The 16,322-nt window shown below is 36.9% G+C and overlaps 1 protein-coding gene and 1 long non-coding RNA gene across 9 annotated transcripts in view; one reads left to right on the top strand and one right to left on the bottom strand.

Moving 5' to 3' along the window:
- Positions 1 to 16,322, top strand: part of NAV3 (neuron navigator 3) — a 597,791-nt gene that overhangs the window by 490,582 nt on the left and 90,887 nt on the right. For 6 of the 8 annotated variants that reach the window (XM_045069074.1, XM_045069073.1, XM_045069072.1 and 3 more), the window contains 4 exons: positions 9,861 to 9,993; positions 10,846 to 11,116; positions 12,062 to 12,770; positions 14,844 to 15,332. In XM_045069074.1, coding sequence (XP_044925009.1) covers positions 9,861 to 9,993; positions 10,846 to 11,116; positions 12,062 to 12,770; positions 14,844 to 15,332 — 1,602 coding nt within the window. The remainder of the gene's footprint in view (positions 1 to 9,860; positions 9,994 to 10,845; positions 11,117 to 12,061; positions 12,771 to 14,843; positions 15,333 to 16,322) is intronic. The other 2 variants (XM_045069076.1, XM_045069075.1) reach the window with 1 other exon arrangement.
- Positions 11,957 to 14,797, bottom strand: LOC123388822. The gene is made up of 3 exons (XR_006603332.1): positions 14,648 to 14,797; positions 14,455 to 14,557; positions 11,957 to 12,598 (listed from the first exon to the last, which is right to left on the bottom strand). It is a non-coding gene; the product is annotated as an uncharacterized LOC123388822 (long non-coding RNA).

The raw sequence follows: 16,322 nt of genomic DNA, 5'->3' as shown, positions 1-16,322 counted from the left end.
CATTGCATCTGTAGTGTTTCAAATGTTTATATCCTGTGAATCACTAATTCCCTTTCTAGGAATTTATGCCAAGAAAATAATCTTGAATGTAACCTTTTATGTAAACATAATTGTACAAAGGTATTCATTGAAGTCTTACTTAGAAGAGTAAGAAAATTACAAAGTATATCATATTTCCTAAAACAGAAATGGTTAAATATATAATAATTTATATGATATCATTATGTCAGAAAGATTTTAAGGACATTCAAAATCATGAAAATGTCATATAAAATAAGTGATTAATGAATAACAGATACTGATATTATAATCAGCAAGGTCTCAGCCAGATTAATTGGTTTCTGTTCATACAGTGCATCTAGAAAATGAATGGCTAGAAATCAGCAAAATGTTAGTGGTTGTTTCTTCTGGGTGGGATTGCAGATGATTCACTCTGTCTCTTTTATATATGTTGGGACTGCCTAGTTTTACACAATAAGCACATACTGGCTTTGAAATTAATATAAGATATAAAATGATGCCAGTGGATCTTAATGAGTCCTTGGGTTAACTCTCATGTCATACGTTATAGTCTCAGCTTATCACTAACAGAAACTTTTAAATAAACTTGTACCTATTCCAACCATATAACAGCATCATGAAAATGAACACTGGAAGAAACTAGCAAAATTACAGTAAGCGTTATGCTAGTAATGGGTTTCTGCAAAGTAATTTTAAGTAAGATCATTTTATCTCTTGTGATTTCAGCTCATATTATAATAAAAACAAAAATAGATGTTTCTTATCTGCTTCAGATATCATTAAAACATACAAATCTGCCTGACTGCATAAATTCATTTCACGCTAACATCCTTCATCCCATTTAACCACATCTACTTAGGGCTTTCTTTTGTAAAGAACAAGGGCTTTTCATTTTTCATTTATCTTACCTTATCTGATGCTACAATATAATAAATCTTCATTTTTTGTTTTCTAGAGAAAAGAAAAGGGAACTAAAAGTTTAGTACCTTGAGTTTATTGATTGCTCTCCTTACCCAAAACCCACATGGTAGAAATGTAATCTCTATGAATGTTTCATGGTAAATACATAGCATTTTGTACATACTAAAAATAATGAAAATAGAAAGGTTTTTACTTTATGTTTACATGAATTATCAGTTTATAAAGAGTTATCCACTTAAATTATGATACAGTAGACTATCAGTTTCCCATGGTATGTGAAACTCATGTTTCCAAGTGCAAACTGAATTTGGGATTAAAATTATATTTTGAATCCTACTGATGGATTCTTTACTTTTCTGAAAATACATTCATGCCTCTGGTGCTGGTAGAAAGTATACAAGAGATCTAAAATCTTTTTTTTCCCCTCTTTTACACATTATAACTAATAAAAGAAAACTAAAAAAATCTCTACTCATAGAATGCTTCTGACACCAAATGTTTGGGGCTTTTCCCACAGCAATCAATTCTCTCACCCCAGCTGCCAGTCCTACAGTTGAATTCAACTCAAGTCTGGCACTATCTGGATATGAACATCAGATCCCATAAGTTAAGGCTTCAGTCCCAAAAGACTTCCCCCACTTCAGATACAAATTGCAAGTCCAAGCTTCCTATATTTTTGACTTACTGGCTACAATGGGGGTTCCCACGACTCCCTCCACATTTGGTAATTTGCTAGGATGCCTCACAAAATTCAGGGTAGCAGCTATTTATATTTACTAGTTTGTTATAAAGAATATGACAAAAGATACTGAACATTATCTGAACAGCCAATAGCAGAGGTACATAGGGCAAAAATTAGAGAAGGAGTATAGAACTTTGAACTTCCATGCCCTCTCCCGGCACACGAGGCTCCCAACACCTCCATGTATTCACCATCTTGGAAACTCTCCAAAACTTGTAATTTATGAATTTTTATGGAAGCTTCATCACATAGGCGTGATACATTATTAACTGAATATTCTGCCTCTCTCCCATCCCAGAGGACAGAGGTGTGGGATAAGTCGATAAATGATCTCATCTTACATAGTCACAAAGTAAGGCCACTCATTCTACACTTAAATGTGCAAATGATTATGAATTGGGGTAAAATAAAAATCAGTGAGCTATCTGGAGCCAACCAAGGGTTCCCTCATTAGAACAGAAGATACTTCTATTACTCAGGAAATTCTAAGAGGCTCAGGAGCCCTATGTTAGGTACTGGGGTTGAAGACCAGATATTAGAACAAGAGATGATCCTGGTACCCTTATCACTCATGAAATTATGAAAGTTTAGGAGCTCTATATCAGGAATCCAGGAAAGAGAGAAATAAATATGTATTTATTATGATGTCACACCAACCAAGAACAAATTCTACCATTTTTACCTCCAAATATATCTTGAGAGTGCCTTCTGTTAAGTATTTCCCCGGTCAGAAACAAGAAGGTCACAATAGCCTCCTCCTTGAGCTTCTTGCTTCCATTCTTCCTTACCTCCAGTATATTCATAATACTAAAATACTTGTTAAAATATATATCCTCATGTCATTTAACTGCTTAAATCTATTTGATGTTTTTATTTTGCCTCTAAGGAGGTTGAGTTTCTCCACATTGTCTGTAAAATCCCTTAGGGGCTAGCAATGCCTACTTTTGCAATCTCAGAACTTCCCCATTTCCCCTTGCCTGCTGTACCTTGACTTCTGCTGTTTCTGGGTCTTTACACTTGTCTCCTCTTTCTTCAATGCTCTCTCCTCCACCACTTTCACAGATGGCCTTTCTTCAGCCTTCGCTTGTTTACATAATGCTTATTTAAAATTACCTCTTCAAAGAGATGGTTCTTTCTTCACTCAAACTTAGCAGGTCCCTCTAACTGGTTTCTCCCTCACTTTTTCCCTTTGATTTTTTTTTTTTTTTAACCACAATTCAAAATTATTTGCCCACTGAAGGGTTAGGATGAGTGAATGAATCAGATGAAGGCTATAGATTGTTACTATGTGAGACTAGATCATTTATTCATTTATTTTGCAAATGTGGAGAAACTGTCATGGGCCAGATGCCAACCTGGGTACAGAGATTCCAGGAAACAAGCCACTCTCCTTGCCCTCAAACGTGATCCTGTGGCTAAAATAGCTTTGTGAGCAGATAAACTACAGTACAGTGGAAGCATTCTAGAGTAAAACACAGATGTGGAAGAATTAGTTTCCTTGAATTTCATGAGAGGATTCACAGGGAAAAAGACATTACAACTAGATTCTAAACTTGCTCTTAAACTCTACTATTTTTGCATAATTAATGAGCATTGGCAGGATGAAATACCTTTGAAGGTAAGACACCTGGGTGGCTTAGGTTATGGTCCCAGAGTCTTAGGGTCAAGTCCCACATTGGGCTCCTTGCTTGATGGGGAGCCTCCTTCTCCCTCTGCCTGCTCTTACCCTGCTTTTGCTCTCTATCTCTGACAAGTAAATGAATGAAATCTTAAAAAAAAAAAAAAAGGAAAAAAAAAACACTTTTGGAAAGTATAAGCTAAAACTAAAACTAAAAAAAAAAAAAAAAAAAAAAACCTGCAATTAAAGACCATTTACATTTTATAATTTGAGGAGAATATATATATTCCTCATGATCTGAACCAAAATCAAGGGTTAGACTGCTAATAACTGAGCCACCCAAGCTCTCCAAAAGAATATTTTTAACATAAAATTATTTTTAGCATGTTCTTGTTGTTATATACTTGGGTTTTTCCAATTCAGAAGTCTTTTTTTCTTTTCTTTATAATGAAATATTTTTCCAGGGAGATGCTGAATAAATCTTTGTTGAAATACACTACATTGCTTTCTGTCAATGACCCTGAAGTAATATAGAATTTACACTTCAGTGGTTGCAATGCTCAAACTTGACAGGTAGTGCATTGTGTTTGCTGATAAACAAAGAAAGAAAGAAAGAAAGAAAGAAGATATGGCATAAGTCTAAGTGGTTTTGTGTTTATTTAGTTTTGAGAAGAAATTAATTGGTTTAACATAATGGTGCCAAAGCACAAAGCCTAGATAGACCCCAGATTCTTTGTATTTTTTAAATTATTATTGCAGATGTCATGGTGTCAAAGTATATATATATATTTTTTTAAAAGTGTCTGTCTCTTCTTTTGTGTATTATTTAAATTGCCATAAATAACGGAAATACAAAACAAAGCTATCTTGGAATAGGGTGTTTTTTGAAGTGATGCTTTCATTTTGTTATGCAAATGTTGTCTACTTTTCCCTTAGAAAGAATGAGTGTATCCAGAACTTTCTACACAACATTCTCATAATTGGAATTGCATTAGGGTTTGAACACAGTACTTCTAGAGGAATCAGTAGTAATATGCATGTTTATTTAGATCATTAATGGAGTATTTAATGAGCTATCAAATTGAGATTGAGGTTACTATTAAATGCCTGAAGTATCAGAATTATTTATTGAAAGAAAATGTGTTTTACTTGTTCATGTAGAAGTAGGACAGTTGACCAGGCAATATGAACTATTGTAGAGCCTGGCTGAGTACCTGCTGTATGAATTGCTACTACATGAAAAATGACTGTGTTGAAAAATAGCCTTTTCCTCCAGAATTCATTTTAAATCTGCAAACTTATTTTACCTGTTCTTTAGTTAGGCGCACCTGGGCAGCTCTGTTGGTTGGGCATCTGACTCTTGATTTTGGCTCAGGTCATGATCTCAGGGTTGTGAGACTGAGACCTGTGTTGGGCTCTGTGCTGGGCATGGAGTTTGCTTAAGATTCTCCTGCTTTCTCCTTTCTCCTGCTCTGTCTCTCTCTCTCTCTTTAAGGATAATAATAATAACAATAGTAATAATAATAATTTAATTAATATTTCAAAATTCTTCATTATAAAAAGGAAGAAAAAGAAGACCTTGAACATATAATACATCTGTTTTCAAGCAGGTCTACTTCTGCTTGAATTCAGAGGTACATATGGGGGTCAGAGCTACAAATGCATGACCAGATAAATAAAATAGATCCCTAGCCCCATTGAGTTATTGAACATTTAAATACGCACTCTTAAAAGACATGCCAAAAAAAAATCATTCTGTTCTTGTAATAGTTAGTAATCTAGTGTATATCTAAATTGTCATTTGCCAATAGGCTAACTGGCTACATTTTTGGCTTTTAACTGAGTAATAATTTTTTCCCTATAGTTCTGAGTTTTGACATATGCCTCAAGCCAAGTATGGCCACCATGAATCTTCACCTACTTCTGACCACTGGCCATCACTGGTCATTCCACATATCTGTCGTTTTGTCTGTTCTAAAATGTCACACAAGTAGAATATAGGAGAATGTTCTTAACAGTTTTATTCATAGTATTTAAAAACTGGGAACAATCCAATGTGTAAATGCAATCTATGTGGATAAAATCCACAGATTTGTCATGTTTTGAGCTGTCCTAGATTGTTGAGAAAAATTTAGGAGAGTAACAGATCTGTAACTTGGAAGAGAAAGAGAGTTGCCCTTTTATAAATAATATCATCAAGAATTCTTAGCACATCTTAATGAAATTAAAAATGAAAGGATGGAGAAAATATATTGATGAGGCTTGAGACCTCAGAGCTAATTATGTGAGTAAATTATCTTTTTTTTCAGTAAAAAACCCTATTTTTATGAAGCTTTTTCAACTTAATTAAGTGTGCCATAATAAACAAGATTAATTGCATACTAGCCAGGGAGAATTCTGGTACCCACAAAAATCAAAGATGAAAGTCAAAATCACAGGATAGATTAGGAAGATAATGTTGTCATCAATCAAAATTTGTCCCTTTAGGATTGTTTAGCAAAGAAATGTGTTGAACAAAATTTTCTCAAAATCTACATTTATTATGGGATTTGCTCTAACTTAACATTACTGGATAGAAGCAGCATTTTCCAAAGTAAAATCATTTCATTCATTTAACAAACATCTACTAGTCATCTCTTCAGCAGTAGACAACATGGAATGTACTGGGATTATAAAGATAAATCAAATACAATCCTGACTTTGGGTAAATCAGATTGTGATCAAGAATATAGAAAGGCACAAAAAATGGATATAACAGGTGATAGATGCTACATCATAGTGATTAACATAGATTATTTTATCACTCCACAATATTCGTATTGAGGAAATAATTCTTCAACTCTTCAAATAGGTGATAGAAGCTTTGCCATGCCATACATATTACACTCACCTCTAATTAAAACAGCTTACCATGTTATATTGTCATCTTTTGTTTAAATTTTTGTTTTCAACAATAAACACTGAGTTCTTCAAGGAGAGGGGTTATAATTTACTCATTGCTTAATGAAACGGAGTGGATACTTACTAATAACTTTTATGGAAGGAAGGACAAGCAGAGGCAGTGCATATATGGAAAAGGGTGGCCATGTTACCTGCAGCTGAGAAGGATTTTTCAAGGATTAGTGATAACTAAGAATAGAGCCAGGAAGAGAGGAAAAAACACTTAGATTTTATGACAGAAAGATTAATAGGTAATGTCAGTAACTTGAAAGCGAGAATAATTTTTAAGGAGAAATGATGGAATCTAGCAGAGTGATTTTGAGATGTTGAAAAGACATCCTAATATGTATGGCATGGCAAAGCTTCTATCACCTATTTGAAGAGTTGAAGAATTATTTCCTCAATACGAATATTGTGGAGTGATAAAATAATCTATGTTAATCACTATGATGTAGCATCTATCACCTGTTATATCCATTTTTTGTGCCTTTCTATATTCTTGATCACAATCTGATTTACCCAAAGTCAGGATTGTATTTGATTTATCTTTATAATCCCAGTACATTCCATGTTGTCTACTGCTGAAGAGATGACTAGTAGATGTTTGTTAAATGAATGAAATGATTTTACTTTGGAAAATGCTGCTTCTATCCAGTAATGTTAAGTTAGAGCAAATCCCATAATAAATGTAGATTTTGAGAAAATCTGTCCAGTAGAAGGCTGGAAATGCTGATTTGGTAGTCAGGAACAAGTCTGGTTAAAGATGTGAATTAAATGTCAAAACCACAGAGGTGATATGGAAGTTATGGAAGACTAGGGAATTTCCAAGAAAGAATGTAAAAGGTGAGTTAAGATACATTTCTAAATATTGACAAATTCAAAGGAATCCCATAGAAGAGGAAAAAATAAAGGATTTGCAGGACTCTGTGAACTTTGCAAAGAGCTTGAAGACTCATCATTGATATATTTCAAGAGAGAAGGGGTGAAAAGCTCGGAGGCAGGGGAGCATAATGCTAATCAAGCCATGGAACATAATTCCTGGGTTCAAATCCCAAGTCAATCATGTGCTCTTAGGCATGTCATTTAACCTACCTGAAACCACCTCCCTCCCTCACTTCTTTCCTTCCTTCCTTCCTCCCTCCCCCCTCCTCTCTCTCTCCCTCTCTCTCTCTCTCTCTCTCTCTCTCTCTTTCTTTCTTTCTCTTTTAAGATTTTATTTATTTATTTGTCAGAGAGAGAGAGAGCACACAAGCAGGGGGAATGGCAGGCAGAGGGAGAAGCAGTGTCCCGCCTGATGTGCGACTCAGTTTCAGGATCCTAGGATCGTGACATGAGCCAAAGACAGATGCTTAACTGACTGAGCCACCCAGGCACCCCCTACCTTAATCTTTGCAATGCCTGTCTCATAGATTTATTTGAGGATTATATAATATAAAGTAATTAGAAGAGTAGGACACATAGTAAGCATTCACTTCATGGATTTATTGACCTTTGTAAAGGCAATTCCAGTATTAGGAAGAAGATTCTGGAATCCAGAGGAGAAGAGAGAAATAACACTATACTTTTAAAATTTTAGGAAAATTACGTTTTTTTAAGTTTTTGTTTTAATTCCAGTTAATATACAGTGTTACATTAGTTTCAGGTGTTGAATACGTGATTCAACACTTCCATACCTCACTTGGTGCTCATCAGAAGTTCCTCGTTACTTCCCATCACCTGTTTCATGCATCCCACTATCTGCCTTCCCTCCGATAACTATCAGTTTGCTCCCTATAGTTAAAAGTCTGTTTCTTGGTTTGTCTCTCTCTACTCTCCCTCTCTTTCCCCCCCTTTCCTCACTTGTTTTGTCTCTTAAAGCCCACGTATGGGTAAAATCATGCGGTACTTGTGTTTCTGTGACTTATTTGGCTTGGTGTTGGCTAGTTCTATGTTTAAGTCTTTAAGGAACCTCCATACTGTTTCCCACAGTGGCTGCACCAGTTTTCATTCCTACCAACAGAGCATGAAGGTTCCTTTTTCTCCATATCCTTGCAAACACTTGTTGTTTCTTGTGTTGTTGATTTTAGCCATTCTAACAGGTATGAGGTAATATGTCATTGTGGTTTTGATTTGCGTTTCCCTGATGATAAGTGATGATGAGCATCTTTTTATGTGTCTGTTGGCCATCTGCACGTCTTCTTTGGAGAAATGTCTTTTCATGTCTTCTGCCCATTTTTCATTGGACTATGCTATCAGGAGCTAATATCACAAACAAAATATACAGCTAGGGAAGGATCATCATTAACACTGTTTGCTATAAATTCAAATTTTATTTTCTTCTTGATAGTTGCATTTCTTATTGGTTTCATGTGTGATCTCAACATATCACTGTTATTTTGAATTTATGACACACCTCATAAAACACACATACCAGAGGAGGCAAACTATCAGTTCACCACTGTTCCTCTGTGGTTTGCTTATGCTTTCATTATGGATATTCTCCTAATGTAGACATTGTTTTTAAAGACACTTATCCATTTTATAAAACTTAACTTTTGTCTGTATCTAATATATGTATCCTGTGGGTGTGAATTTGTTTAACAGAGCACAGGTAAGCAGCAGGACAGCACAGTAGACTGAGAACCAGCCAGTAAATGAGGGAACTGGGTCCCACCCCTTTGAACTGCAGAGCTGCCATTCTCATTCAAGTTACCCTGTTTATCCTACGTTAGTTCCACATCATCTGACACATTGACTCCATGAGAGTGCACACATTAGCCTGCATATGAATATTAATATAGCCTATTTTGTTTTTTCTTCTTTAGATTAAAAACAAATATATTCAGAATTTCAAATATTTTTTTCTTATGTCCCAATGGATTGCCTTGTTCATCCTGTGAGGCGAGTGCATTCTATTTTGGAATCTATGGCTTTGGTAAAGAAAAGTCTCTGAAGAAGGGAAGTGACAGGGCCAGATGTGAATTTTTGTGATCATTTTGATCATTGACCCAAATTTAGCAATGAAGTTGTATTGAGAAAGACCACAGGCAGGAAGGCCAAATAAGAGGTTATTGTTTATTGATTGCAGGCCAGAAACTGTGAGGTATGGCAGGAGTGATGATATGATAGAAATGAAACTCAAAGTTCAAGTGTTGGTGAATCCTTAGTAGTTGCTAAGGTAGGAGAAAGAATGTGGAATGACTTACTGATTCCTAACTGAAGCACAGTTGTTGGGTGTGTGTGTGTGTTTTGTTTTTTAAACTCTTAGAATAAAAACTAAATTCTTACATGCTATGTTGCTTTTTCCAGGGGGGAAAATCACTGGTGGTTTTATTCTTTTCTGATACCATGCCGTATTTGTTTTAGTGTTTTCATTCATTCTATAGATACTCCCCTGGAGCCTGGATCTGTACTAAACAGTGATTCTTTGCAAATATCAGATAAGGTTATCCTCAGGCCTGCTTTCAATTTCTTTTGTAATATGATTCTCCTAAAATGGAAAGTCAATAATTTTTCATCATGAGATTAAAAAAGTGAGGATTATCTTCCTGATACATGATAAATGTTATATAAAAATATAGGTGACTTCCCTCAAGCCTCCTGTGTGTAGCTCATTGCTGCTCTGTTTCTTGCCTTTAGCTGGGATGACAGCAGCTCTGTGAGCAGTGGTCTCAGTGACACCCTTGATAATATCAGCACGGACGACTTGAACACCACATCCTCGGTCAGCTCTTACTCCAACATCACAGTCCCCTCCAGGAAGAACACACAGGTGAGAATTGCCTGCCTTCTTTCTCCAGTACTTCTCCCAGGCTTACTCCCCAAACCGTTTCATCTGAGATTAAAATATAGCATGACCTTTGAATCTGATATAATCGTATAAATAGAAGCAACTTGTGTTTATGTATTTTTTTCCTATTGATTACAGGCCAACCGAGAAAGACTTACTGTTCCATATCTCTTTTTGTAATATTGATATTTTTAACCCTAAAAATTATTATTTTTTTTTAAAGATTTTATTTATTTATTTGACAGAGAGAAATCACAAGTAGATGGAGAGGCAGGCAGAGAGAGAGAGGGAAGCAGGCTCTCCGCTGAGCAGAGAGCCCGATGTGGGACTCGATCCCAGGACTCTGAGATCATGACCTGAGCCGAAGGCAGCGGCTTAACCCACTGAGCCACCCAGGCGCCCCTAAAAATTATTTTGATAGCCTCATTTTTAGATAGTTCTTGATTAATTTTATATTGATCTCTGAAATAAATCACTACATCTCTTGAGAATGGTAAATCAAGAGTGGGTATTAGATGATTAAGTTTTATCTTGTCCTCCTTTTCCTTGTTAAACTTGACATAGAAAATTCCTTCCTCTCTGGAGTATTTAATTTGGGGTTTTCTGCACATATTTATTCTGACATTCTCTAATATGTGCAAGTAAGAATTACGTGGCCAAAATTAATGAAACTTAAATGAAGACAGATAAAAATAGGAGTCTTTGGAATTCTTTTGAAATATAAATCCGTGCTTTTTTTTTTTTTAAACCAGTTATCTGAAGGTACATTCCAGGGCCTATTCACACTTCATAGATTTTTCTGCCCAAAGTTTCTTGGTAATATTTTCCCCATAGCTGAAGACAGATTCCGAGAAACGTTCTACGACAGATGAGACATGGGATACTACCGAGGAGCTGAAAAAACCAGAGGAGGACTTAGACAGCCATGGGGATGGCACTGGCAAGTGGAAAGGTGTTTCCTCAGGACTTCCTGAAGACCCCGAGAAGACAGCACAGAAAGCCTCCCTGTCCATCTCCCAGACAGGTTCCTGGAGAAGGGGCATGTCTGCCCAAGGAGGAGCGTCCTCTAGGCAGAAAGCTGGAACGAGCGCACTCAAGACCCCGGGTAGGCTTGTCACTTCACAGCTGTTATGCAAAAATGTTTTAATTTACGGTTTCCATTCCATCTTTGTTCACGTTAATACGAGCTTTATTTTTAATTACATCATATTCTTCTCTGTATAGTTATTCTTTTCCATGTAAATTTCACATACTTTACCATAGAAGCCCACATGAATATAACAATCTAGGCGTTCTTGAGGGAGCACCATTATAATTTGGGGCTATTGAGTGTCTTTATTCTGCCATAGTCATTTCTGTTCATGCAGAAATAAAAGAAGTCGGCTTCATAAAAATAAGATTGCTTTCCTTCTGCCTTCCTTATGAAAGTTTGGACTATTTATGTTAAATATGCCACTAAATTTCACTATCACCACTGAGAGGCAAGAGCAATCACACTAATGTGATGGGTTGGACGGCTGGAGATTTGAAACACCATTTGTGAATTATACTTTAAGAAAGAAGAGAGTGAAAGACTTCTGCCAAATTGTACTATCTTTTTTTTTTTTAAGATTTTTTTCCCTATTTTAAAAATGGTGCCCAATTTTAAATAGTGCCACGGGAGGTATTGTTGTACCAGAGGACTCTAAGTAGAAGCGTCTTCCAGCTATTCAAATGAATTCTTTTTCTAGCACTTAGCTTGATAAGATTAAGTGCTATCCTGATAAAGGAAGAGAGTTGTGAGATATAAGACAGTAACAAACTGCAAAAATATATGTTTTCATTTTATCTCCTTCATCACTGGTCACATTTCCTCGAAGAGCCATATTTTTATAGCTTTGTAGGCAATCCTCTTGGTATGTTAAAGCTTGTACCTATTGAGATCTAAATAAATAGATAGAAACTGAAGTAATTTAAGATGTATTCACATTTTTACACGTCGTTTACAAAAAGGTTACTGCGTTCATCAGAATGCACATGCATGTATATTTGTGTATTTCTCGTTAATTAGGGAAAACGGATGATGCCAAAGCTTCAGAGAAAGGCAAAACTCCTCTAAAAGGGTCATCTCTACAGAGGTCTCCTTCAGATGCAGGAAAAAGCAGCGGAGATGAGGGGAAAAAGCCCCCATCGGGCATTGGAAGATCAGCTGCTCCCAGCTCTTTTGGATTTAAGAAACCAAGCGGAGTAGGGTCATCTACTATGATCACAAGCAGTGGGGCAACAATAACAAGCGGGTCGGCCACCCTGGGTAAAATTCCCAAATCTGCTGCCATTGGTGGGAAGTCAAATGCAGGGAGAAAAACCAGTCTGGACGGTTCCCAGAATCAGGAAGATGGTGTGCTGCATGTGGGCTCCAAGACCTCTCTCCAGTACCGTAGTTTGCCTCGCCCTTCCAAATCCAGCACCAGCGGCATCCCCGGCCGAGGCGGCCACAGGTCCAGCACCAGCAGCATCGATTCCAACGTCAGCAGCAAGTCGGCTGGTGCCTCCACCTCGAAACTCAGAGAACCCACTAAGATTGGGTCAGGGCGCTCGAGCCCCGTCACTGTCAACCAGACAGACAAGGAGAAGGAAAAAGTAGCAGTCTCAGATTCAGAGAGTGTTTCTTTGTCAGGTTCCCCCAAATCCAGCCCTACCTCTGCCAGTGCCTGTGGGACACAAGGGCTCAGGCAGCCAGGATCCAAGTATCCTGACATTGCCTCACCTACGTTTCGAAGGTAAGAATGTATAAAATGACGCTGGGAAAACAGAAAATGCTATACTGTAGGATTCACGGGAACTGTTTAATAAATATAAATAATCCATGTGTGTCCTAAATCCTGTATCCTAAACGTGTGTGTGTGCGCACACACACACACACACACACACACACACACAAACACACGTTTAGGATATACATGTATATCCTAAATGTGTGTTCTAAAGTTCATATATCTTAGATTCTTTTAGTTTCTGAGTGCAGAGAGTTTTAAAGAGCTGATCTTATAAATAGCTAGGGGAAAAAATGGTGTTCGTTTTGAGAAATGCTCAAACTTCTCAGTCCCTCTATCCATCGAATATTAGCAACACAGACAGCATTTATAAGAAACTTAAAAATAGATGGTAATACCGAGAGGTAGTAATAAAATAATCACTTTAAAATTTCCATAGATTTCCATCTCTCCTTTTCACAATTAAAAATAAAATAAAATAGGTCTTCATGACTATTGGTATTCGTTTCCAGTGTTTATGGCTCTTAATGAGTCAATGATCATGAATGTAGATGAAACGGTTTTCCTTGTAAGAGATCAGATTGGAAAATGATGTAGCACCATATCTTAACATATTAATGAAAATCAAGGTATATCATGGACAGAATTTGAAACAGCTGGATGTTTCATATAGGGTTTCAGTTCCAGGGTGGGCGAGGATTCGTAGCTTCATCAGCTTTCTTGGATAGGACTCTGATGAGCAGTATAACTTGGTTTCTGTAGAGGGACTATCTTTAGTACTGAATGTGTGGACTATGATTGTTTCAAATACTAATATATTTTAAGTGGCAAGAAAATACATAGCATTAAAGACTTGGGACAAATGGTTAAACCTCTCTGGTTCTGTTTCCTTGTTTATGAAATGATAGAGTGTGGTTTAGAGTCCACTATATGTTAAGTATTTTAAATATTTGTTTTTATTACAATGAATAAACCAAGAACCTTGATAACTGGGAAATAAAGGGTCTTGGCATATTTACATTTCAAGCAATCTCAGATACATGATTGTTTGAAAGCCTAGATGTTATAAGCCTCAGTAGAAATACTAATTCTGAAAAACTGGCTTTTTGAAATGTTGATTCTCATTGGAAAGAATAATGACTCGTAGTGGGAGTAATTATTTCTGTTGTTTAAATAAAAGCCAATAGTGCCCTCCAGTGGCCCATTACCTATGAAACAATTTCTCATATTCGTCATAAAATATTTTTCACTATAGGAAATACAGATTTCATTGCAACTTAATTAGTTAGTAATCATTACGCCATTACTTCATATCACTTTATTTCCATATTTACATAAATTTGATTATATCATCTGCTCCATTTACAAAACTAAAATGTTTTCTGAACTGAACTCCTACATCTAAGTTAGCACCAACTATGTTTCAAATCACTATTATAAATATATACTTGAATAGCCCTGGCAACAGACATAAAACCTCTGGTCTCTCTTGAGGAAAATACACACAAACCAACATGTTGCCAACAGTGTCCAATCACATTTCTAACGGACTGCCGTCACTCAGGCCACCAGATAAGTAACATAACCTCCAAACCTTGCCTTAAGCACTCCTTTTAGTTTCTGAATAAACTGTTACAGTGAAAAAAAGAAAGAAAGAAAGAAAAGAAAAAACAATTTAAGTGTTACGTACCGAATGCGTAGAAGTTGTTTCATTATAATGGTTCTGTAAATAGGTAACAGCAAGTGTGCTCAAACTCTTTAATTTTCTCGAAAGAATCTCATAATCACTTAACCTGTGAAAGCCAAGGATTTTCATGTTTGATCTACTTTTATTTTTCCCCTTTCCTCCCCACCCCCTGGGTGGCAGCCCAGTACCAACTTACACTTATGGTGATATGAGAGATTTTTTGGCACGAGATTAAGAAGTTCGAGCTTATAAAGTTCATTAACATAGAGACAGGAAGTGCTTGGCAGCTCAGGCGCTAAAGCACACTTGGCTCTGTGTACTGTAACCCTAGATATTTAATGTGGATATTAGTGTCTCGGAACAACTGAAGTTGTTATTTGTTTTTCTTTTAGGTTGTTTGGTGCCAAGGCAGGTGGCAAATCTGCCTCTGCACCTAATACTGAGGGTGTGAAATCCTCCTCAGTAATGCCCAGTCCTAGTACCACATTAGCGCGGCAAGGCAGTCTGGAGTCACCGTCGTCTGGTACGGGCAGCATGGGCAGTGCTGGTGGGCTGAGTGGCAGCAGCAGCCCTCTCTTCAATAAACCCTCAGACTTAACTACAGATGTTATAAGCTTAAGTCACTCGTTGGCTTCCAGCCCAGCATCGGTCCACTCTTTCACCTCAGGTGGTCTCGTGTGGGCTGCCAATCTGAGCAGTTCCTCTGCTGGCAGCAAGGACACTCCAAGTTACCAGTCCATGACTAGCCTCCATACGAGCTCTGAGTCTATTGACCTCCCCCTCAGCCATCATGGCTCCCTGTCTGGACTGACCACAGGCACTCACGAGGTGCAGAGCCTGCTCATGAGAACGGGTAGTGTGAGATCTACTCTCTCAGAAAGGTGAGCTTTCCTAGAGGCATTGATGAAGTCTTCCCTCTCCTTCCTCCCCACGCTGTGCCTACCTTCCTCCCCCACCAAATTTCCTTGATGTCAGTGGGAATGCCACTCTGTGAAGGAATATAAAATTAAAGGGATAGAAGATAAAGGAGGCTGGGCCTTTTGTTTGCTCTTACTACCAAGTTCGTAGAAGGAAAAAAAAAAAAAGCCATGAAGAATAGGGTAATTGTATAATTAAGTTTCTTAATATGAATGCATACATATGTACCAAACAGGCAATTTGAATGAAATTTGAAGCATATGTTTATGTATTAAATGATGTCTTCTCAAGACATGTTAATGATTTGGCCTAAGCTCCAAGACAACGTAGCTCCTTATGATAATTTGAGCATTTTTAAAGACCGTATTTAAATGGATTCTACAATTAGGCTCTGAGCAATATGTTAAGTTTGCTTTATTAGTGCTTGTATAGGAAAAGAGCAAAAAGATCACTGGGGAATCGTAGTTGAGTTGGAAAAAAAGCCAATTGTCAGATATGAATTCTTAGAGAAAATTAATAACATCAGTAATATTTTTAATAGGCCTCTTGAAAATGAATCATTTTATAAAGTGTTTCCCATTGGTTTAAGCAGTTTTTTTTTTTTAATTTACAATGAGAAACATAAAGAGGCATTCTTTACTGAATATGCTTACCAGAAAGTGTCACTGTTAACCAAAATGTCTTTAGATTCTCTCACCCCAAAAATCCTTTCTCAGGTATTTTGGTGCTGACTCCTTCCTCCTGGAAAATGTCCTGAATTGCCTCTTTTCCCAGATAAACTTAATGTAATTTGTTTCTTGACACACCTAAAGCTTTTAAAAATGCTGTTGGCCACATGTCTTAGTTGTGTTGTTTGTGAAAGCACTACCAGCCACTGGAAATGCCCAATATGGTTCCCTAAGCTTTTGTTCAGTCTGTTACTGAGGATGACCTATCACCTCTTTTCCAGACTT

The sequence above is a fragment of the Mustela putorius genome, unplaced genomic scaffold (assembly GCF_011764305.1).
Source record: "Mustela putorius furo isolate JIRA1106 unplaced genomic scaffold, ASM1176430v1.1 tig00003911_pilon_pilon_pilon, whole genome shotgun sequence".
Taxonomy (NCBI): domain Eukaryota; kingdom Metazoa; phylum Chordata; class Mammalia; order Carnivora; family Mustelidae; genus Mustela; species Mustela putorius.
Note: the sequence above shows the minus strand (reverse complement) of the source record. Positions and strands in the feature narration are given on the sequence as shown.